The following is a 24,106-nucleotide window of genomic DNA, read 5'->3' as shown; positions in this document are numbered from 1 at the left end:
ATTGAATATTTGAAGATGCTGGTTGAAGTCCAAGTCGAACTGGTAGCGGGTATCCCTTAGTCGCTGCTCTTAGCGCTCCACAATAGCGTTCTTCCTTGTTCTTTCGTGTCTCGAGAGGATGAACTCAAGATGCAGATGAGCTGAATGTTTTTGGCACGCATTGTGCAAAGAAGTGCAAAGAAGAGGGTTTTGCTGTAACGTTGGCAACACTTTCTTTATTTATTTTTTATTCGTTTTATTTACTCGTAGCTCAGCACTTAACACTTAACACTTAATTTATGACTGCACTACTCTAGGATGCGGTAGATGCGGCGACGACGGGCTATGAGGCTCTGTCTGTGGCGGGGGCAAGAAAGTTTGTCACGTCACTTCGATGCCTCATTAACTGGGCTTATGCCCAACATAAATCGTCTGGCCCACTCGAAGCCGCCATCGCCACCGCAGGCGTCGCCATCTTCTCCATCGTCGTCGTAGATTTTATTTTTATGGCCAATTGGCAAAATGAAATTTGCATGCAAATCGCCAAAGCCAAAGCCCACGATTCGAGCCCTTTTCCAGCCGGACAAAGTTTTTCACAAGCGGCTCGACTCGTCCACAGATCAGAAAGTTTATTGTGCTAACTAAACAATGCCTAACTAAGCATAGCCACGGCTATCTCTGCCTGCGCCCTTCACTGGGAGGAGTGCGCGTCGTCCCGCTTCTGTCTCCGCTTTCGCCAGGGAAACTTGCGCGACTCGCGCGGCGTTCCGGCCTGGAGGGTCTCTGGGTCGGGGAGGCTGTGGCTGTGGCTGTGGTTGCCACTGTAGGGAGCGGTGGCAGCCGTGGCCGCTGCTACAGCTTCGTCGCGACGGCTTATGACCCGCGATAGCTTGAGGCGTGTGGCCGGCTGGCTGTTCTCTGGCTGCTCCGAGGGCGAGGGCGTCACGAGCATCGCCCCGCTCTTGGTAGCCATTAAAGCGCGCTTTGCCCGCACGGAGGAGTAGTGCCGACCCACATCCACCACCTCGGTCTCTAGCAGGGAGTTGGCGTCGCCCAGCGAGGACAGCTGAGAGACCTGGGCCGCCAGCATGCGGTGGGGCACAGCACTGCCTGTGCCGGCGCCGTAGAAGTCCTGCTTGCGGATGCGTCTGCCAGGTCCGTTGGTGGTGCTGGTGCCGCCGCCGCCGCCGCCGCCTCCGCCCATGCTGCTGCTGTTAATCGTCGTTGTCGTTGTGGTGGTCCGAATGCTGTCCTGCAGCGACAGCTGGTGGCTGGCGTCCCGGCATCGGAACTGCACCACTCGGTAGGAGCCGTACGGCTCCAGGGCGTTGTTGTTGCAGCTGGCCGGCTGCAGCCGCATCGATCCGTTCTGCCTCAGCAGAGCACTGTAGTTGTGTTGGTGGTGCTGGCTCTGCTGGTTGTGATGGTTCCTGGCCAGGGCAAACTGGCGCGTCAGCGTGATCTGCGGATTGGCGGGAAACCGGTCGCATTTCAGGGCCAATTAAGGGAGCGGCGGACCGCGGCACTTACCTTGAAAGCCTCCCGAAACTTGTGGCTCATGATGTTGTACAGCAGCGGATTAATGCAGGTGGACAGAAAATAGAGCACTCCGGATGTGTAATCAAGTATGCGGAAGTAATCGTTAAAGGCATCCCGGTTGATCCCAATGTTAATCAGCGACAGGCCGTACACGGCCATCAGACGCTGTGCGTGGAAGGGAGCCCAGCAGAGGAAGAAGGCGACGGCTACAGCTACTGCAAATAGGGGCAAGGACAAAGAACATATTAAATACTCTTTCATGGCCAAGTAGTCTACTATACAGTGCCCTTCTCTGAACAGTGTCCTCCCAGCGACTGCTGGAAATGTTAGGGAAACAAAAGGCACAACAAGGACTGTATCCCTGTATCCCAGGTAATCCCATCGTTCGGGCAATCATTCAAAAAATGTTTATGTACATGGACTACCTAGAGGTTGAGGTTGGTTTTGGGATGAACTTGTCCTGCCAGGACACTTGGTAAAATGACACTAATTACCAGAACCATAGACAAGCTCGTGGCTTCAATCACATTCCCAACATGAGGGGCTAATAGGAGCTTACTCGGAGGCCTTCAAGGCCTGCCCCAAACTGTGACCGAAATTGTACAAGCCCTGGGCGAGCTCCAAGGAAAAGTAATTCAATTAATTTGTTTCAACATAATTGAATTAAAAGAAAGCCTTTATCTTGTTGAATTTCTTCACGTTTATCGATCGATTGTACCTGGACCCCAATTCGACTAAATTGTTTTAAATTGCTTTAAATATAATACATATACAATTAAGGAAAGGTTGGCTTTTCAAGTCTACAAATCAGGGATTCGAAAGACTTAAAATGATTTGTACATCGTTAGCCGGAACGCAAATTGTTAATATAAATTTCTCTAGATTTAGGTACATTTACCCAAAAAGTCGTTTTTTTACGGATCCAATTTAATCAAAATATCAAACACTTTAAAATAAATAAATATATCAATTTTGTAGGAAATATACCCATTTAATATCAATATGAAAATATTTATTTATTTATACTTTTTTTATATTTTTTCCACGGTGCAATATAATGCAAACATTTAAATTCAACTATTCGGTGTTCAAGGCCATTTTTTCTATGGCTGTAAGTAGTATGTATTTTTTTTGCTTAGATATTTTTCTTTGAACTTTGGACATTTTCACGATGGCACTTCAAAAAATACATGTATGTACATTTCTAATAAAATGAACCACAGAATGGTTTCTGTCGAGGTGCGTACGTCTCATTTAGTGAGTACGAGTATTTACCCCGTGAATGATTTGGCAAATGCGTAGCCTGGGCCCCAGAGAGATTAATTGCCACGCTTCACGACCCTCACGACTCCCTTGATGTGTCCCCAGCTGATTACTTTGAGATGCCACCTGCCTCAGAGCTGTGCACAGTCAGCTGATAGCTGTTTAATGGCTTTGAAGACGCACTTGATGCATCCGAAAAATTAACGACACCGCAAAGTTCTCCCATCCCACCACCCACCAGCAATGGGGCACATTCAACTCGCACGACTCGCACGAGTACAGGCCATGTGCTAAATGAAAAGTGATGTGCAAGAGAGTGGGACATGGGGCAGGAGTGGGGTATGACGAATCTCTTGTTTGATGTCGCCAACGCAAATATGTTGACAGTGAATTTCAATTTAAGACTTTCGGCAAAAAGTTTTGACAGGCGGTGGGTGGAACGCCCCAGCCTCAATCAAGCCCCCATCTCAACGCCTACCAACTCACCTACCCAACATTCTGATGACTCTGCCCTGAGCGTTAAGTCCACGGTTGGCGTCGTAGGCCCGTCTCGGAAGCGACTGCAGCAGGCGACTCCGCTTCAGCTTCACGCCGATGAGGACGTACAGCACGCAGATGGCCGTCATGGGTCCGCAGAAGAAGATGAAGCCGGACACGGCAAACACGTGGGCATAGAAGTCGTTCTCCATCTGAGGAAGGGAGATGTAAAGTCAGTTACGCCCGAAATGGTGTGAGCTTGAATGTGCTTCCACCCACCGTGCAGGAGTATCCGTTGTTCTGGAAGACCACGGAGAACTGCATGGCCTGGGGCAGGGCCAGCAGGAAGGCCGCCAGCCAAATGGCAAATATAAACTTAATGGCGCGAGACAGCTTCGACATGGTGTGCTGCCTGAAAATGATGGAGTGAATGTAAAGATTAGGATGCCACATTTTATGGCCAATATTAAAGTGAATTGAATGTAAATGTTTATGAAGGAATGAACTCAAAACCTCGAGACACTCAAAGGAAAGCAACTCCAGCCTGCTTGACCACCGACCTCTGGAACCGACTCCAGGAATTCCTTGACAACTTTTCATGTCCGTCAGCTTCCACAAAGCTCCCAAGTCACTGTACTCGTATTCATTTATGTGTGTACATTTTCAAAGTGACTCTTAGTTGAAGGCACATTTCCCCGAAATGACACTCAAAAAAGCTTCAAATTTCGTAGAAAATCGCAGATTTAATATTTCTGGTACGGACGTGGTCGCTATTTTCATGTTGGCGTTTCCAAAAAGACACCGTTGATACCGTGCTACTCTACGGAAAAGTACACACCAACAAATATTCTGAATCACTGATTGTGTCGATATTAGTTCATATTAATCAACGGAGCTGACATCCAGTGTAAGGCCTTTATTGTCCTTTCATAACTTGTCAGTTTGACAATAAATAATTATAATTATTATGCCTATCACTTTCATTAAACCTTATCGCATCGTATCCATGGCTTTCAATGGGGCCATATCTCGTATTAATCTCTTTGTGTTCTGTTCTATTTATACTTTATACACTTTGTTAATGAAATAAAGTTAATGAATGGTATTTGAATGATTAAGAGAATGTAATTGGCATCTGGCTATCATTGTAGGGGTCAAAACTTACCGAAACGGATGACAGATAGCGATGTATCGCTCCACGGTGAACGCGGTAATGGTGAGGACTGTGGCATTGGCAGCCATCTCTGAGAGCACGCTTTCCATAATGCACATGACGTCGGTGAACGGGTACATGTCCGGGTACCACAGGTTGTACAGCTCCTGAGGAATGCCTGGGTGAAATTGCAGAATTTAACGTTACGTATACGCAGAGTGTGCCGCGGTTGAGCTCGCTCACCTGAGACCAGCAGAATCAGGTCGGACACCGCCAGGTTGAACAAGTAAAAGTTCGTGGCCGTGTGCATGAAGTTGTTGCGAGCGATCACGATGCAGGTGATCAGGTTGCCCAGCACCCCGGCCACGAATATGAGGGCGTAGCAGACGGTGAGCACGGTGAGCAGGGCCAGGGAGTCGTCGGCCGACGAGTCCGCGGCCACGGCACTGCCATTGGTGCCTTTGTCTGAACTGAGCAGATTCGAAAGATTCTCGGTCGTTATGTTGAGCAGATGGGCGACATGTGTTAGGAATTTGTCATTCTGCAGCATGGAGGACGGGCCCTGATTGGGGGCAAGACTAGCGCCAGGCGACACATGAGCCATGAATGATTGATTGAGGCCATCATCGTTGCTGTCATGGGTGATGGCGCTGACGCCTTGCAACATGCTAGCAGTCCTCAATTAATTGCGGGTGCGGCAATTCCAGCTCCAACTCCAACGGGAGCCCCCGAAATCCGTCGTCTTGTGTCAATGCGTTATTAATGCTGTCTGGCGGCGGTGTTGTTTGCGCGTTCCCTGCTGCGGTGGCACATGGCTGATAAGCAGGCGACGACAGGGCCAAATTGTGCACTCGCCTGTGAAGCAAACAACATTAAAAGTCATTAGACTCAGGAATGAATTTAAATTGAATCGGCCCGACCCGGCTAACATAGCCCTGCGCGAAACGGCGCGGCGACAGGTGGCTGTCGGGCAGATGATAGTCTCCACTACACCACCCCCAACCACTCGACGACTACTGCCACTTTGCTCTATTAATACTTCGTAAGCATCTCCAGATAAATCTATACAGATCGCTGGCAATCAATACAATTGTGGGCCCCAAACTTTTTCCATTTGCTCGGACTGCGTCGACTACTCGGACTGAAGCGAAAACTGATTGCATGTGCGCCAAACTTTTCCAAATGGGAAACTTTTCGCACCCACACAAATGTCCCTTGGCCCATAATAGGTCCCGGCACATGCGACGATTTAAAGATGTCTGAGAAATGGCTATCGGGAGCCGAGCTAATATTTCACTCATTATGCCAGCGACACGTTTTGAATGGGGTTCTGCCTCTGAAATAGAAGCAGCCACGTAAGAGCCCCATTCCGAGGTCAGGAGTCAAATAAATGGAACATCATGTTGAAGCTAATACCAGGCTGGCTTATTGGCTTCGGCCCGCATTTTTGTGCTGGGTTCTTCCAATTAATTATGTTTTCACGTTGTTCAGCGGATGTACTTGCTTAAGATGGTTTTCTGTAGCACTTAAAGTGCCCTAAAAAGTATGCTACGCATGTGAATGGGAACAGGACTTCTTAAGAAGAGTAGGGCAGGGCCTCTTCCTCTTGTTGACGCTGACTAATTGGAAAAATAATTGAATTGCCAGCTCAGGTGTGAAAGTTTATTTAGATATAATTCGGCACTACAGAGCAAAACAGTAGAGCAGCAGGCACAACAAATATCGAATTGCCCCCCATCGAATTTATAGAAATAGCTGCGCCATCCAATCAGCCAACCAATCCCAAAGCGGACCATATTATTGGGTGCCAATTCCATTTTAGTTTTCGTGTTTCCCCTCCCAGAGTGAAGGCCGCAAACGAGCACGAGCAGGTGACAACGAGGAGCTTCAACATTTTTTAATTAAACTCTGCGGTATCCGAAAATATTGAGCAATTTTGAAAACGAGTTCCTCTCGATACTGGGGAATATATATTTGGGTGCAGGTCCTGAGTAAATTTCAATCAAGCCAGCTCTCGTATTCAGAGATGACGATGCTCACCTCAGGGCCAACAGCTGCGTTTGTATTCGTATTTGTTCAGGCTTTTCTTTTGTTAGAATTACATCCACAAGGTGTGTTGAAGTATTTGGGTGTTTCTTTCCGATATAATGGAGTCACTGAATGGAAAATTAGTTTTGCACTTTGTTGGGCAATCAGTGAGATCTATTCAAGCGTTTGTCAATCGCTTGGGTCTGATTGGCATATTTGTGAACTACAAAATGCACTTTTTATGTATTTAAAGGTTACACTTTTTACGAAGTTTTTTAATTATATTTATTCAAAAAACTTTTGTTTATTCAGCTATAGTTATTTATTTATATTGCGTTACATATCAATTCATCGATTCATTATTTTGGTATTTAATTGGGTTTTTTCTGTAGTATTGTTTTAATTAATGTTCTTTAATTAATTCATGTTTTCGCTTAAATTCGATTTTATTGTAATTTATTCATGTGCTTCATTGATCAATCACATTTCAGCGAAATTTCTGTTGATTGTGTTTTTATAACATGATAAGTATATTCATTTATTTTGTTCGATTTTGTTTTTATTCTTTGATTTGTACATGTGTCTATAATTGAAGTCCTTTTAATATGTTCAACACTTTTTCCAGTTTTCGCTGATTTAATGACTTATTTTTTTTAATTCTTTATTTATATGTACATATGTACATACTTGTTTGAATATATTTAATTGTAATTACATTTTATTTTACTTATTTAAAGGTATTTTCAAATTTCACCCCTCCTGTAGATTCAATACCAAGGCGTTGCTCCACTTTTCTTAAGCAGAAAGGTCATCCTACAAAATATTAAAGTAGTTTTATTAAAAATACTAGGAATACTGGGCAAATTTTAACTTTTTTAACCATTTTTTTTGAGGTGGCTTAAGTATATGAGCAGGATATTTTGGAGATGATTTCAGATTTTTAATTATTTCGCTGACTATATATTTTCATAACTTGGTTGTTGTTGTATTAAAACACTGACATATAGAACCAATTTGAGACAAAAAATGGGAGCTGTAAAATAAAAACTTTTCTTGATATTCGCTTAAATTCTTGGTGTAGTTCTTGTGGCTTAAGTGTATGAGCACCACTGTACATATATGTACGTTTGGAAACAATTATTTTTCTAGCATAATTTGAATTAATTTTAATTTATGAAAAATACATACATATGTATTAAATGTGTTTTCCATCAACAATTTTATTTATTTATTTGGACACTGCACAGTTATTTCTTTATGCAACTTATTATATCTCTTTTTTTCGATTTCTTGATTTCACATTTCAATCAATCACAATTTGTGACAAGATTTCCGAGAGTTTTGAGTTTTTCCTTTGGCTGAAGGCTCGTCAGGCTCGCGCACGTCCGGAGTTCAGCGTAGTCCGTTGAAGACTGAGTTGCCTTGCGGCAATTGAGGCAGCACTTCGCGTCTGCTGTTAGACACAGCGCGAGCTCTGTTAACCAACAGCTCTCGCCTTGTCCTGGTCGCTCTATCCCTCTCTTTCACTCCCGGTACGGCTGTCTCTCTCTCTCTCGGCTGGTGTGTCTGAGGTACGCAAACATCGGGAATTAATTTCATTCATAAATTCATGTACCTTACTTTGTCCCGCACCAAGATGAACTCGTCCGCCTGCCGTAAGTAATGTCATACTTGTCGCATGAGTAATATCCGGGCAGACGGGCAGCTGCTCACGGAGCGGAGCGCGGCCATAAATGGCAGTCGATCCAATTGAATGGAATGACACTGAATGGTCTGAATGGTTAGTTTTTGAGTTGCTAATTGAAATTGCAAATGGTCCGAGCCACTCGCACTTACATTTAATATTTATAGCTAGTGGCGCCGCCCCTGGAAAGTGTTTAACTGGCGTTTGACTTGACCTTTAGCGAATCGGAAGGGAAGGGACGGGGTGGTCTTGCAGCAATCAACGCTCCGCGAAATCTAAGCCATTCTGGCTACCACTGTCCGACAGCTCCCAAGCGCTCGTAAAGTCGGGGAGAAATGTGTTTGTTTTGCAGGACATGACCCATTGCCGGCTGCCCCTTCTCCTGCCCCCCTTTTTCTTCGCACTCAACTACTATTCATTGGAAGTAAGAAGAAAAAACCGCATATTAATGTCGATTCAGGCCTTGGCCTTCGTCCGCAGATTTGTGGATTTGTTTTCATTTTCCCTCGACTGCCTTCCAATTGAAATACGGGAAACGGCGTCAGAGCTGTAGCCATCTTGTGGCTGACTTTAAGAGGTTCAGCCGCCGACAAATTTTGAGTGTAATTCGGCATGGTTGTCTGCTCGCGGTAAATATGCACAATATCTGAAGCGTGACCACAATCCGGTCAGGGTCTGGAGCGAGCTTAAGAGGCTTAAGCCATTAAGGAAATGCCTCACATAGTGGTCGATTTGGGAATGGAAGGAATCTCGAGAAAATCCCGCTTACGCGAGTGCCCTTAAAAGTAATTTGAAAGCATCCGAATGGTGTTTCGACACAATGATGTGGTCTCACAAACAGATTCAGATTTTCCACACACTTTGATCTGCCATACAAACGATTAAGCGGGCGTTAAATTAATTCTGCACAAAAAATCTCGGCTCATAATCTGAATTTGGTGGTCGAGCTCTTGGGTTATTCATGAGCCCTTCAACTCGAGGGTGAATAATGAAAGCGTAATCGCCATCAATAATAGGGCTTCAATTTCTGACCTCTGCGCATTGCGTATACGCAACGATGCCGCCTCCGTGCCCGTGTCCGTGTCCCTGTTCGTGTCCGTGTTGTCTGTCAGTCGAGATAATTCAATTGGCCAGCAGATTGTGGCATCTGCTGATTAGCATAATGCCCTCCGACACACATGTGGACCGCCGACTGAGAGCAAATGATGGGGTCTAATCGAAAAGGGTCGACCACAGCTTTGATGGCCCAGCAGTTGGTCTAGGGTTGGCTCTAGGTCCTGTGCAGATTACCCCGATTTACGAGTGCAATGAGACAGCCACAGCCCCTGATTGCGTCTTTGGCCTGATGAACGATGGCTGCAAATGTAATTTAGAGCGGCTTCGAATGCGTCAAGTCATTTGAGCTACTGCTAATTAAGTGCAATTAAACTAAATGCGAGTGTCCTTGGCCTTTCAGTGGGCCTAGTCCGGTTCGGGGCGAGCGTTGAACCGGGTCAGGTCGAACGTGTCGCTTTACATAGTTTGCCTTTAGTGCGCTCCCACACACAGGAATGAAGTTTATTTCGACTTCATTACTCATACAACCCGTGGGCTGAAGTTTATGTTTGACGTTCGAAATTGGCCATCTCGAGTGGCTCTGAGGCTGCCCGGGAATGCCATTGCCGATGGAGGCCATTGCTGGGCTTTTAACCAAATGAAGCCCTGCCGGCCTCTGACTCTGACTCGGACTCGGACTCGGACCCGGACACGCACACCTTTTTTCGGTGAATTCAATTATTTGAAAGGCTGCGCACTACATCTGGGACTTCGGTGCCAATCGAAGGCTACAATTAGCCACGAGAACTGAAATTTTGTCAACGACTTGTTGAGCGCGTGCGAGAGTTCAATAAATTGGGGTCGGAACGCAGGAAAACCCCAAGCACCGCAACATCAATGCCCTAACAGGGGTTTGAGGATCTGCAGGACTGTAAAAAGTTCAATGCAGGACGGACCGTACCCGAAAGGCCCCTTCAAATGGCCCCATCAATATCGCTCGCTCTCTCCCTCCTAATGAGCGATTTTTAAGCTCAAATAACACGACAAAATAATGCCACTTTCTGTGCGACAGGGCTACATGGGTTGGTCGAACTGCAAATGACTTTCGGCTTGCCCTTTTCGGCTTGCAATAAAACTAAATGAATTGGAAACTTGCAGAGAATTCAACCAAACTGCTGACGAGGATGCCGCCGCCTGATGACAAGGTCCTGGGCTCCGATGGCAGAACTTCAAAATGCCCAACACAGTGCGACTCGACTCCACAGGCGCCTTGAATCTGATGTCATGCCTCGTGTTCGTAAAGAGCAAAGCAAACGAAATTCCTCAGTTCAACTGAAAGCAAGTGAAGACGCTCCCCCCGTTCCCAGGACTTCCTCTCGTGTCAATAATCGGGAGCCAAAGTTTCGACTGGGAATGCCTTTGCAGCACGTGCTCTGTGTTGGCTGTCGTACAAGAGCCCTAAGGGAGGGCAGGGAGATGGCAGTCAGATATCTGTGAGCACACAAAGTCAGCCCCCCGACCCCATCTCCATTTTGTTTGCTTAGGTCTTTGTTTTGATTGAGTGCCAAAAAAATTGTTTCTTATTATTTGCATAAAAATTGAGAAATTGAATTGCTGCAATGGATTTGATTGTTTGTTCGGCTATTTTTATACCCGATACTCAAAATGAGTATTGGGGTATATTAGATTTGTGGTAAAAGTGGATGTGTGTAACGTCCAGAAGGAATCGTTTCCGACCCTATAAAGTATATATATTCTTGATCAGCATCAATAGCCGAGTCGATTGAGCCCTGTCTGTCTGTCCGTCTGTCCGTCTGTCCGTCCCCTTCAGCGCCTAATGCTCAAAGACTATAAGAGCTAGAGCAACGATGTTTTGGATCCAGACTTCTGTGATATGTCACTGCTCCAAAAATATTTCAAAACTTTGCCCCGCCCACTTCCGCCCCCACAAAGGGCGAAAATCTGTGGCATCCACAATTTCGACGATACGAGAAAACTAAAAACGCAGAATCGTAGAAGATGACTATATCTTCTAGAGTGCAAAATCTGAACCAGATCGTATAATTATTACAGCCAGAATCACGAAAACAATTTCACTCTTTCTCGCTCTGTCTCACTCTAACACACAGGTTTCATGGTCGGTTTTGCCAATTGCAAAATATGAGTTCAAGGATCTCAGAACCTATAAAAGCCAGAGCAACCAAATTTGGTATCCACACTCCTGTGATATCGGACCTTGACCGTTTCCTGTCCAAATTTCGCCACACCCCCTTCCGCCGCCGCAAAGGACGAAAATCTGAGGCAACCACAAATCTCAGAGACTATTAAGGCTAGAGTAACCAAATTTGGTGCACACACTCCTTTAAGATGTCACTATAAAACGTATATCTCAAAATTTCGCCCCACCCCCTTCCGCCCCCACAAAGGACGAAAATCTGTTGCATCCACAATATTGCAGATTTGAGAAAACTAAAAACGCAGAATCATAGATAATTCCCATATCTATTAGATTGCTGAATCTGGATCAGATCAGATCATTTTTATAGCCAAAAGGAACAAATCAATTTGCAGTGGCTACGCAGCGCCCGACGTCACGCTCAGACTGATTTTCTGTCTTTCTCGCACGCACTCTTTGTCGTGTCGTTAAATATTAGCGGCGTCTGCCGGAGGAGAGCCATACTGACTTAGTATCGGGTATAACCGTAGAGTTGCGGTGTCCGCAGCAACTCACAACGTTCCCCCTCGTTCTTTTTCGGATCGAAAAAAAATAGATACAAATACATTTCTATGCTGCACCACTAGCCGGAGGATGGCCATTGAAGGAAAACACGACTTTTATGGGCCGCAAAGCTCTGATAGATTTTCCCGCACATGGCCATAAAAGTAAGCCCCCGGGGTCTAATAAAACCTCCCTTTGACTGATCATAAAACGAAAGAGAGCCATGCCTAGGCCATCCGATTTTGACGGTTGTAATCTGGCATCGACAGAGGGGATTCTGAAATTAATTCTTTTCACGTAGGTGTCACTAGCGCTGGCCATTTCACCTTTACGATTTGGATTGGTGAATGGGTGGCGTCGAAGGTCGCCATTTGCATTGTCCTTTGGGTCTGTTAACATAATAATCAAACAATTTGCCGCCTCGGCCAAATTAATATGCCACTAAATAAGATAAAGTGCATGGTACTCCGATACTATTTGCATTTTTATTACCCTTGCCCTCGGCCTCGGCCTGGTCCGTAGACCGCCGTTTAGGGCCCCTCCTCCTACGCAGAGAGAGCGCCGTCGCAGAAAGCCGAAAAGCAACCGGTAGTTCTTCTCTGCAGCGTCGGCAGAGGCAGTGGCAGCGACTGTGACCGCGGCAGCGGCATCTCTGTTGCGTCGCTGTTATCGTCTTGGCCCGAACAGTCCGTGCCGGCCAATATTTTGGCCAAATTCAGTCTCTCGGATGCTGCGGCCAGTTTCTGTCGCTGTCACGATTGCGGAACGAAGCTCAGGGGAAAGAACCGGACGAATTGCGGCGTACTGGTACGCGCGTGTTTTCCGTCATTAATTGTGCCTCCAAGAATCGTTGTACGTTCATATGATCTTGTAGTCGGCCAATATAATTGCGAGTGTGTGCTAACCAACCCCCACAGCGCACGGTCATTAATCAACACTTAGCACATGGTAAAACCGTATTAGCAATAATGCATTAGAATAAAAAGAGACAAAAGGAGGCGGAGAGAGAGACAGCAGGTTGAGTGCAATGGACGAGCAAGACAGCAAAAAGATGAACAAAAAGTGACAAAAATCAAAAAGTTCAAAATAATAAAAAATAAATGCATTCGCAAAAATGTGGCAGGCATCGTTTGATAAATTTAAATTAAACGTGTTTTAAATGCACAAACGATAGCCAGCCCAGCAGAGCGAAAAAAACGTATAATTTATTGTCATTAGGCGGAGTGCAAAACGCAGTGTGTCAGAGTTGCAATATCGAATCCGAGGAATCTGTTAATTGCCAAGATCATCTCTGCAGAGTCGGAGATTCGTTGACCCGCGCCCCGTAATGATCCGTATGTTGCAATGGCGTAATGGTAGTGTGTGTGTCTCAGTCTCTCAGTCGCTCTGTGAGTCTTAATCAGACGAGTGACATGGAATATGCAAATCTATGCGAACATACAAACACTTAATGGGTAGGGGCAGTGCATAATTTTGGTGAGATGCTACACAGTCGACGGACGGGCGTTGGACACCGCAGCAAAAACAAAAAAAACAAAAAACAAAAAACAGAAAACGAAAACCAGTTTGATTGAATATACAAAATAATAAAACCAAATTCGACAGCATTCTTGAACCGTGCATATTTTGTAGCAACCCAAGCTCTATACTCGTATGATAATGATAATAAACCCTGCCAAAAACGGTCAACAGCGGTCACCATCAACGGCCCGAGATACTCATCATGAATGGAGTACAACTATGTGAATGTTTTAGTCGCCCATTAGGAGTGCTCCAGCAGCTCCACCCAGCTCACAGTCGCTCCACTGGGATGACCTTGAGAGCAGAGCAGTTTAATTTGTTTGCTGCGTAAGGTCTTGGGATCCCTGGAGAAATATCCTCGAATTCATCTTGAGTACACCTAAATTGTGTACAAATATTTTGACTAAATGCCACTTAGAAATTCAAATTAATTTTCAGCCACCACCTGGCCTGGGCTGTGTCTTTTCCTAGGAGTCACCTGACTGCCCATCTGCCCATCTGCCCATGCCACAGGATGCCAGGTAAACAAAGACACACACAGACACTCACACGCCCTCTCAAGCTAATCCCGCACCCATGACAACAGGTTGTCACTGGCTCTGGCCTAAGACGAATTTGATGAGCCCCAGTTCGGGGCATTATGAAAACATTGTTTGCGAGAAACCTTCAATCGAAAAGACATAAGCAGAAAAACCGTCTGAAAAAAAGACAAAGCGCAAACTTCCATCAATTCGAAATTAAAACGATACAAAAGGAAAAACAAACACTCGTCCAGATCCATGGCAGTCAAAATGCTGCCCGTAAACACATCCAGCTTCAGCCCCCTGGCAGCCGACTTTCAGATGTTTCAAAACGAGAAGTTCCTCTTTAATCTGACTCAAGAGCTGAACATTTCGGCGGATAACCTGACAAGCCTACTGCAGGGCCTGGGAACACAGGAAGCGCTACCCCCAATGTCCCTCCTGGCCGCTCTGAGTGTGGGCTATGGCCTCATCTTCGTCGCCGGGGTGCTGGGCAATCTCATAACCTGCATAGTGATCTCTCGCAACAACTTCATGCACACGGCCACGAACTTTTACCTGTTCAACCTGGCCGTATCCGACATGATCCTTCTGTGCTCAGGTGGGTGTGCGTCCACACAGTCACGTACCATATAGCTGGCTGCAACTGATTTAGTTTGTTTGTCTCACAGGCATGCCCCAGGATCTGTACAATCTCTGGCACCCTGACAGCTATCCATTCAGCGATACTATCTGCATCCTAGAGAGCGTTTTCTCGGAAACGGCGGCTAATGCCACGGTCCTTACCATAACCGCCTTCACCGTGGAGCGCTACATTGCCATTTGTCATCCGTTCAGGTGAGCTTTATTAACCCACTCCGTTCCGTCCCACTATCCCTCCCCCGCTTAATTGCTTCTGAATTCACCCACACAGGCAGCACACAATGTCCAAGCTGTCGCGCGCCGTTAAGTTCATATTTGCCATCTGGATTGCCGCCCTCTTGCTGGCCCTCCCACAGGCCATCCAGTTCTCGGTGGTGGTGCAGGGCGTTGGATCGTCGTGCACGGTATGATTGATGGCGCTTTATACGCCCAAACATATCTGTGGAAACTCTTTAATCGTTGTCGGTAGTACCGATTATACGTCAGGATTTCAGGAAAATATTTGTGCCATTCGATGGCTCAATGAAGGGTCGGAAAGTATTACGCAAGCAATTTGAAAATATATCTTAGACCCGTAGTAGCGAAGACTTGTAGTAGTAGTAGACTAGTCCGATTAAAGATGGAACCATTGGTGAAGCAATTAAATATGTAACTGGAACTGTTCCAAGCTTATTAGATTAAAAATACCACAGACTATTCATAGAGCGGCATAAAGTTCTCTAAAAATAAATAAATCCGACGGACTAATAATAAATATTAAAATATGACTATAAGCTGTATTCTAAATCAAGATACTAAGCTAGAAAAAGTTAGATAGCCTGAATAAAAAGTGCAAAGAACAAAAGACAAAGACAAAAAATTAAAATTAGTTATGCACACTTTGTAAAATATGGGTAAGACTTATATCGTTTTTTTTCCTGTATTTTAAACCATTTTAAAGAAATAGCTTCTTGTGGGTTGAGTCAATTAGCAGCAATCAAATTGATAGTCTACGCTTCCGAATGCCAAGAGCCCTCCGGCTCTGGCTGTAACATTATATTTCCATATCGTTTTGCCATGATATATGTATATATTTTATATTTTTTTACACTCCTGCGACAGATGAAAAACGACTTCTTTGCCCATGTGTTTGCTGTGTCGGGCTTCCTCTTCTTTGGCGGTCCCATGACAGCCATCTGTGTGCTGTACGTCCTCATCGGGGTGAAGCTGAAGAGGAGCCGTCTGCTGCAGGCACTACCACGACGGTGCTTCGACGTTAACCGTGGCATAAGCGCCCAGACGCGAGTCATCCGGATGCTGGGTAAGCTGGGGAGATCTGCCGATGGCATCTTTGTGGGAGCCGGGATAATGTATGGTTTTCTACTTCCGTTCTGCTCTTCTCTTTGCTTCGACAGTGGCTGTAGCGGTGGCCTTTTTCATCTGCTGGGCTCCCTTTCATGCACAGAGATTGATGGCGGTTTATGGCTCCTCCTCGGGCATAGAGTCCCAGTGGTTCAACGATGTGTTCAGCGTTCTCGACTACACCTCCGGCGTGCTCTACTTCCTCTCCACCTGCATCAACCCGCTACTGTACAACATCATGAGCCACAAGTTCCGCGAGGCCTTCAAGGTGAGATTCTGCTGGTGCCACTTAATTGCTTCCCCTGAGTGACTGAAGCCACCTCCCGCAGGTAACCTTGGCGCGCCACTTTGGACTCTCGGGCAAGAACCCCGGCCGGGGACTGCCCCACACCTACAGCGCGCTGAGGCGCAATCAGACGGGATCTCTACGGCTGCACACAACGGTGAATATTAATGCAGCTGCCATTGGAATTTCTGTTGCAGTGTTCTGCTCTCCATCTCCCTCTCCCCCTGCAGGATAGCGTTCGCACAACGATGACATCTACGACGACAACTACGACGACCGTGCTAAATGGCAGCAGCAATGGGGCAGCGGGCAATCTGGGGCGCTCCTCTCAACGCCTGAATCGCGTCTCCTTGGACAGCTCGCAGAGTCAGATTCCGGGTCAGAGTCAGATTCAGAGCCAGGCACAGAATCGCAGCAGGCAGGATCTGTTTGAACAGCAGTCCCATCCGCATCCGCACTCGCACCCACGTCGCCCTCTGCAATCGCAAATATCGCAGTTGTCATCGGTGGGCGATGCCCACTCACTGCTGGAGGCGGACATACAGTGGCCGGAGGAGCAGGCACCACCGACACAAATGCAATTGCAGCTGCAAGCACCCATGTGCTCCATTGATGAGCTGAGCTGTCAGTCGGGGACAGACGATGTGGGAGTCTCTCGCTCCCGCCTGAAACTGACGCGTATAACGCGGGGAGGCCATCAGCTCTCGCAGCCAGGGGGCGTAGATATTGGCGGTGTGGCAAACGAGACAAATGGCAAAGTGCGCAAGCCAAAAGCGAAAGCGCTCAAGAGCTCCAGTGCCCTCAAGAGTCTCAGGGCCAAATTGAATTGGCGTGCCAGACGCAAAGGCAGCCACAAGCCACAGACCAGGACGAGCTCAGGCGAGGTCTCGAGTGAGCGAGCCGGCTACTGAGGAGCCGCTTATCGGGCTCGGTCCGGGCGGCAGACACACTACTGTGATATGAGCAGCAAGTCCTCTCCAGCTTGCTTTTGTTTCTAGACAAATATTCCAAGTTCGGTCAATTAGTTGTCCATAGTCATAATTTACGAACATAGCTGTAGATAGATCAATGCATGGTCAGACCTTTCCCAGTCCCAATAAACTGGTCTGTTCTATTTCTTCAACTGTCTTTGGCTGTGTCACTGGGATGTGGGATATGATTGGGATATTATAAAAAAACGGGTTCAACGCACGTCTGACTAATGAATGCTACTCGGAGCCGGGCGCGTGCTGCACTTAAAACAGAGAGCATCTCCCTCCGCATCATAATCCCGAGCAATTAAGATGTCTATCAAGCGCACAAATAAGCTCCTCGCTCCGGATTCTGGAGTCTAGACACCCAAAATGAGACCAGCGAACGGCGGACAGCATTCGTTCGAAGCTGCTGAGTGCATGTCCACGCACGGGGTGAGTACGGGTAGGAGTATGTGGTTGAATGGGTGAGTGGCTGACTAATTAGCATAGCGTCGCATCTAGTTTTAATTCCACAAAATGCAATTAATTAGCCCCAGGCAACTAAATGTTGTGGGTGCCCCAGAAATAAATGGCTCTTAATTCATAAACTGCAGCATATGCGGGCCAGATGTGACAACCATGAATAACTGTTGCCACAGAAAGCTAACGTAATTCAAACTAATTTCTGGGAATTAATGTGCACTTTCCAGCTGCACTCTGTGGTCTACAACTGGTCACCACAATATTTTGCAGCATATTTCTCGAGTCATGCAAACTGTGCTTTTTATTCCTGCCTCAGATCTTACGAAACTTTAACAGAAGCATTCCCCAAAACCTCGGCCATGTCATGAACTTAACTTAAAGTGCATTAAAGTCGCATTTGCCCCACAGAAATTTACTGGCAAAATAACTTATTGTCTTCAGATTTTAGTGAATAATTTAAATACTCTCAACCCATTAAAGGCAAATGTGTTGTGAGAGTTGTGAAACTAAACAAAACTACGCCGAACTGGTGAAAGATTTCGCAATGATTGTTTTTGCCAAGTAAAGAGGAAAGATGGATCTAAAAGGAACATTTTTAAACAGAATAAACAGAATCGCAATCGTTTTATACAGTTCCGGGTGTCCATTATGCAAAATAAGTCCAATGAGAATTGGTACACTTCGTGTGGAGTAACGACATGATGAAAAAAAGTAATATAGGGTGAAAAGTAAACAAAATAAAAAACAAATGGATTGGAAAAATATTCTGTTCAATGTGTCCGAACAGTAGACATGCAAAACAGCCACTAGAAATATGTAGAACTTCTCAGGTATTCGCACAGAAAAAAGTTTCCTTTTGGTCTCTATAAACTACCATCTGAATCTGCATTGATTTGGATTTGAACAAGTACTAAACTAAGAATTTTAGTTCTGGAAGCAGCTATAATAATATATTTAGGTATTAAACAGATGATTTTCCATCACTATTCGACGAGATATGGATTTTTTGTTGAGGTTTTTTCCTCCCCTGGTAACTTATAATTTGTCCTAAAGTGTGTTGGAAAACTCTATTGTTTATGATTTAGTTTTCTAACTTCTCCCGTCTGAATGGCATGTAGTGGTAAAGCACACTTTGAAAGTTATTCCTCAACATTTAATAACAACTTTGAAGCGAGGTTTTCCTTACTCACAGACAACAGATTAGTTTGTGGTACTGTTATGTCATACTCAAACTTTTACCCTTCCCGGAGCCAACTGTTTTTATAGCAAATTAGTCTTAGTTTATGAAAACAATTCAGGTGACTTAACAACGCTGGAACTTCAGCAAAAGTATTTAATGCTAGTTAAGGCTGTGTGCTTATGTTTCTGTTTAGACAATATTGTTAAGTTCTGAATGCCATATACTCGTACAAGATGCTAATCGGCAACACACGCCCATACGTTCTCCTTTTTATAGCCGTCAACAATAACGGGTCTGAGTCTGGGTCTGGGTCGGGGCCTCGGGCTAGACCTTTTCCCACCAATTGGTGGATGGGCATCATTTGTGCGACATAAAAGTCAAAGGCTGTCAAATAGTTTCGATGAACTTCATCATTTTTATGGCCTTGCCAAAAACAACCATATACCAACACGCAGACAGAGAAAAAGATACAGATAGATACCCGATTCTTGGCAACCACGCAATAAATTTGAGTGCGTTTCATTTGTGCAAATTTACTATCACTTGTCTCGATGGCCCCACAGCACCACGACTGGCAGGCAGACTGAAAGCAATTGAGGCATTCAATTTACGCGCCGGCCTAAAAGCCGTTCCCTCTTATTTTAAACCCACTAATACGTCTTTGTTCATATCACGAACTCCCACACAGCCCCAGAGACCGTCATAACGCATAAATATGAAATAAATAAGCAATTCTCTCCAGGACGATGGCAGGACGATGGCAGCCGAATAAGCCCGTGACTATGCCATAAACTCTCAATTTCATTTATATGTATGAGCCATGTTTGCAATTCAAATGGACGATGTGCGGCGATATTCACTATATTCAGAATATACACCCAAAAACCCAAACACCCATACACATATGGCCGCTATGAGGTGGGCGTGGTGCATCGTGAGGCCGCGGCAATTAAGCCGTAAAATATCGTTGCCTACTTTTCGCGGCCAGCGATCCATGTGGCCCGGGCCTTGGTCGCAATCGATGGGAAAATTAAACAGAATTTACGAGTATAGTAGCTGAAAAAAATAACCGAGCCACTTAATGGGCAGTGATTGCTTTGCATAACCCTCTACCAATTAAGACCCCGTTTGCCTGGCCGACAAGCTGCAATTAGAGTGTCCTTGGGAATTTGCTCCGATATCTCTTAAACAAGTCACAGCATGTGGCAATACCTAAAAGAACACATGCCTTCACACGTACGATTATTCGGGATGCCGAACATGTCGGGCAGTGCGTTTGGCATGCCACTTTATGTGATGGTCCATCCCGTAGCTTGATGTCTGGGCTGCTCCAGCTCCGCCTGGCACGTACGGGTGGATACTGCCATTCGAGATTTATGCTAAGGCGAGGCATGCGGCTACGATTTGATATGCTTGACTTTTTGGCTCGGGTGCATCTACTTGATATTTACTCGATACAGTGCCTGGCCCCCTCTCTTTACTTGCTACACTCGTGGGCGGTGTCCTGGCAATGGGAAGTGGCATTGTTGGCAGCATTTCGCACGTAGTTACTGCTCGTGGGTGTGTGCTCATAAAAGAGGAATTTGATCGGGTTTGACAGGGAAAATCGAGTACAATGCGGTTAGATTGCCAAAGAACCAACTAAACGAAATTCAATTGCCGACTCGTGCTATCCAAGGCGATGGATGCACAGAAAAAAATATTAATTTATTTACCATTCAACTATAAACCATAACACTTATGACAATTTTCTTAGTGGCTAATCCTACTCTTGTACGATTCTTTGATTGAATTTTCTCTTCGAAGATTTTTTCCACAGTGTAGCAGAATATACATATGTCTGTATCTGTATGTGCTCCTTCCGGTGAAACTAACGAGGGATTAGGCGTAGCTTACAAACCAATTCATTAGAACTATCTACATATTCATTGGGGCTTTTTGCATATCGTCTGTTCGAAGTTCGGACACATTCAATAGAATGTTTTTACTGACTTTTCGATCCATTGCCTCAAGACCTAGACCGCAATGGTTTTGGAACCAACGCAACCAAGACAACGACAAGCCTACAGTCCCTCTCCTTACGTACGTATCCAAGAATATTCTGAAAAATATTCTGAATTTAGTATGCAATTTGGTCAAATTTGTAACGGCCCACTGGGCATATATTTGCTCGTAACTGGCCCACGAAAATACCTGTACGTATATGTATGTCCTGTATGTGCATAGATGTTAAGTCAGCTTTGAATTTGGCATGTTCTTGCAGCGTATAAAGTTTTCCATTTGTATTTTAAAACAGCCACAAAAGATTCTGGGAGCATGCGGAATTTCTGAAAAGTATTTTTACTAATAGAGATTTGCATGGGAAAAGCCTGAATACACACAAATCGCACTGGCCAGCATTCCCAAGCACCGCCTGATTTGAGTTTTCATATGTATAAGGTACATATATATTTATATATCATCCTCAACAGAAAAGGTGGAATTTATATGGATTAGCCATTGTGCACTCTATAGAAATATAAAATTTATTACTTCTGAATTTATTTTATTATTTATTATTTTTCTTTCCTTGCAAATTGAGATCCACAAAAAGAAATACACAATAAATAACTGCTTTAGAAGGCTATAAAAACTAGTTCTCTAATACAAGTCGTGCGAATACTTTTTTATTAATATTTAGTATTGAAAAAAAGTATATACAAAACGAATCGTGGGTGGGGCAAATCGATTTAAGCAAAAAACCAAAGAAAAAACAAGTCAGCTCATCAAATGGCACGTGTCATTGAATATTTGCACACAAAAATGTATACATGTATTTGTGTTTTATGCGATTTTAAAATATTCAATCAAGTTGTTCAGACACATACGTTCGACTTGTGGCAACAGTGACTCCGACGAAGAGCTTAAAATGATATTCAGGTAATATCATATGACAGGCGGCGATGTTATGATTCATTGAACACACGCGTATACAAGAATCACAAAGCATTAAACTGTCACTCACTGCACTAAATGTGGAATACGGAAGCATTTGTTTTAGTTTAGTTTGGTATGGCTCCAATTGGCAAAGACAGCAATTGGAAATGGCAATAACCCAACATCGACCAGTCATGCATATTAACCGTTGGCTGTGAAACTACCTTTTGAATCAGTTTCGGAAAGAGAAATCGGATTTCTGAAGAAGGCGGAGAAAAAGATTCCGAGTCTCTGAGTGCAAAAAATTCTTTTGAAATCAAAATTGCTAATTAATACAAACTTTGGAGCATTCAACTTGAGACTGTGTATCCAATGGGAAACCGATGCGAATGCTGATCCATCGGCTTGGCGTGGGCGTGACGTGAGCTATAAATGCAGGGCGGATACGTCTTCCCGTAATTTTCGCTACCAAAACAGACCGCAAATTTATGACGGGCTGTTAAAAAGTAACGCAAAGCACAAAGAAATTGTTGAATCGAACGGCGACATAACAATCCTAATTAATTGTAAACAAGCCATGAAAACCCGACGCAGAACAACCCATCTAGGGGGCGTCGGACAGGACATGTGGCTCTGTGGCAGGGGTATCGAAGGCATAGCCTCGGAGCTGAGGTATGCGTGCGAGGGAGCCAAGAGTGACGAGACGACTTCGTCGACGCTTCCCATTTGTACCACGAGCAATAATATTTTGATTGAATTTTCCCCGCATCAGGGCCAGACGAAAGGGGAGACGTGGCTGAGAGTTCGGAGAGTCGTGGCAGTTCAACAAAGTGGCATTTGATTTACGCCGACACGGAAAACAAGCTGTTAAGTCAAGACGGTGCCAGAAACATTTAGTCGAACGACTAATACTGGGAATGATTATTGTGGCATGCCGTTTGTGGGTTGAGATACAATTTTAAACACATACTCAAAGAGGAAGGACTTTGGCAGGGCGAAATGCTGATAGACATTCTGAAAAGATAGGCATTGGAAATTTAGATTAATGTTGTGTTAAGTGGAAATATAAAAGTTGCCTAATTAAATGTATTTTTATAGTAAGCTCCTAAATTTAACTGCAAAGATAGATCCCCTTTTGTCGTCTCATCACCCATTAAAGAGCATTCCGAATTTCTTATGACTCGCTGGCCCCATTCCAAGATATATACAAACATAATTGTGTTGTTAAATTCGCATGCAGTTCTATATGTATACGCATGTTTTCCGACATTTTCCGTGGAAGAGGGGACTTTTCCGACGCCGACGCCGTCGCCGTCGCCGGCACCGTCACAGTCTCCGCCTCCGACGCTAGAGTCAAATACCTCATCCGTCAATAAAATTATGATTCATTGTATCCCGGCCCCTCACACCTCCCACAACCCACCTCCCGGGCGCCACTCAGCGAGTGCCGTCGCATTTTTTGGCCCGGATCAAAGTGTAGAAATCGGGAGTATTGTAAACATCTTAATTTGCATATAAATACGCATGAGAAATTTCTGTGTAATTTTTTAAACAAGATTTATGCGACCGCGCCGAGTTGGGCGAGAGTGAAGATTTATTTACGAGTATGGGCTGGCGAGAGGTCAGGGCAGCCGCCCGATTTGTCAGTTCATTAAAAATGAAACGTTTGTAAATGTTAATGAATTTTCTGTGAATGAAATACCACCCGCAGTTGTCAGAGCCAGGACAGGCGTGACCACAAGACGTCAAATTGTGGCCGCGTAGCTCCTGATCTGGGATTTATGAGCGTTATTTATACGCCTCCTCTATGCCTTTGAATAACGATTGCCGTGTCTGCGTGGCTGTGTATATTGCATCGACGCTTCTAATTAAAATGCAACAAGCGCAGCCAGAGCCGCAGCACAATTTGCGGGGATATAAATTTAAATAAGTGTCGAAAGCTGGGTGCCTTGCTCGAAACTTTTCCAATAAAGGGGACTTATCGGTGGTACCCGGCACGCACAGCAAAGAAACAATAGTGTACTGTGCTCGAGTGGAGGGAATGTAAAAAGCGGTAACGGATATTGCTTACGCTGCGCCTTCTCCGAATGCGGCCCAAATCTCTATGCCATTATTTACCTCAGGAAATATTAAGTATACGCAGTGCACGCAATGATTGCAGCGCAGTTAAATTAGCCATCCTTCTATCTTGTGGACAATCACTGCACTGAGCGTTGCATAAGAGCGACTCCTTTAAATGCAAATAAAGCGGAATTTTTTCACATTTTGGGCCACTTGCCATATGCCATTTGTTACTCACTATTTGCCATTTGTTATGCCATTTCTGCTGTATTTATGAGCCTGTTTGGAAAGCGAAAAACAAATGGCCATAAATCAAGTGTCATAT

General features: G+C 45.0%; 2 protein-coding genes across 2 annotated transcripts; one reads left to right on the top strand and one right to left on the bottom strand.

Annotated features, from left to right (window-relative positions):
• Nucleotides 1-227: 227 nt before the first annotated feature.
• LOC6587569 (neurotensin receptor type 1) lies at nucleotides 228-5,078 on the bottom strand. Its single transcript, XM_002014005.2, has 6 exons — nucleotides 4,655-5,078; nucleotides 4,424-4,589; nucleotides 3,538-3,670; nucleotides 3,272-3,470; nucleotides 1,510-1,733; nucleotides 228-1,441 (listed from the first exon to the last, which is right to left on the bottom strand). Exons 1-6 carry the CDS (start codon nucleotides 5,076-5,078, stop codon nucleotides 671-673), a joined length of 1,917 nt encoding a protein of 638 aa, XP_002014041.2. The 3' UTR covers nucleotides 228-670.
• Nucleotides 5,079-14,154: 9,076 nt separating this feature from the next.
• LOC6587525 (pyrokinin-1 receptor) lies at nucleotides 14,155-17,186 on the top strand. Its single transcript, XM_002014004.2, is given in 7 exon segments — nucleotides 14,155-14,520; nucleotides 14,591-14,756; nucleotides 14,833-14,965; nucleotides 15,663-15,861; nucleotides 15,956-16,170; nucleotides 16,232-16,345; nucleotides 16,419-17,186. Coding segments are annotated over 7 exon segments (1,938 nt in total). The 5' UTR covers nucleotides 14,155-14,177.
• Nucleotides 17,187-24,106: the final 6,920 nt, after the last annotated feature.

The sequence above is a fragment of the Drosophila persimilis genome, unplaced genomic scaffold (genome assembly GCF_003286085.1).
Source record: "Drosophila persimilis strain 14011-0111.01,24,50 unplaced genomic scaffold, DperRS2 tig00000000-arrow-pilon, whole genome shotgun sequence".
NCBI lineage: Eukaryota > Metazoa > Arthropoda > Insecta > Diptera > Drosophilidae > Drosophila > Drosophila persimilis.
Note: the sequence above shows the minus strand (reverse complement) of the source record. Positions and strands in the feature narration are given on the sequence as shown.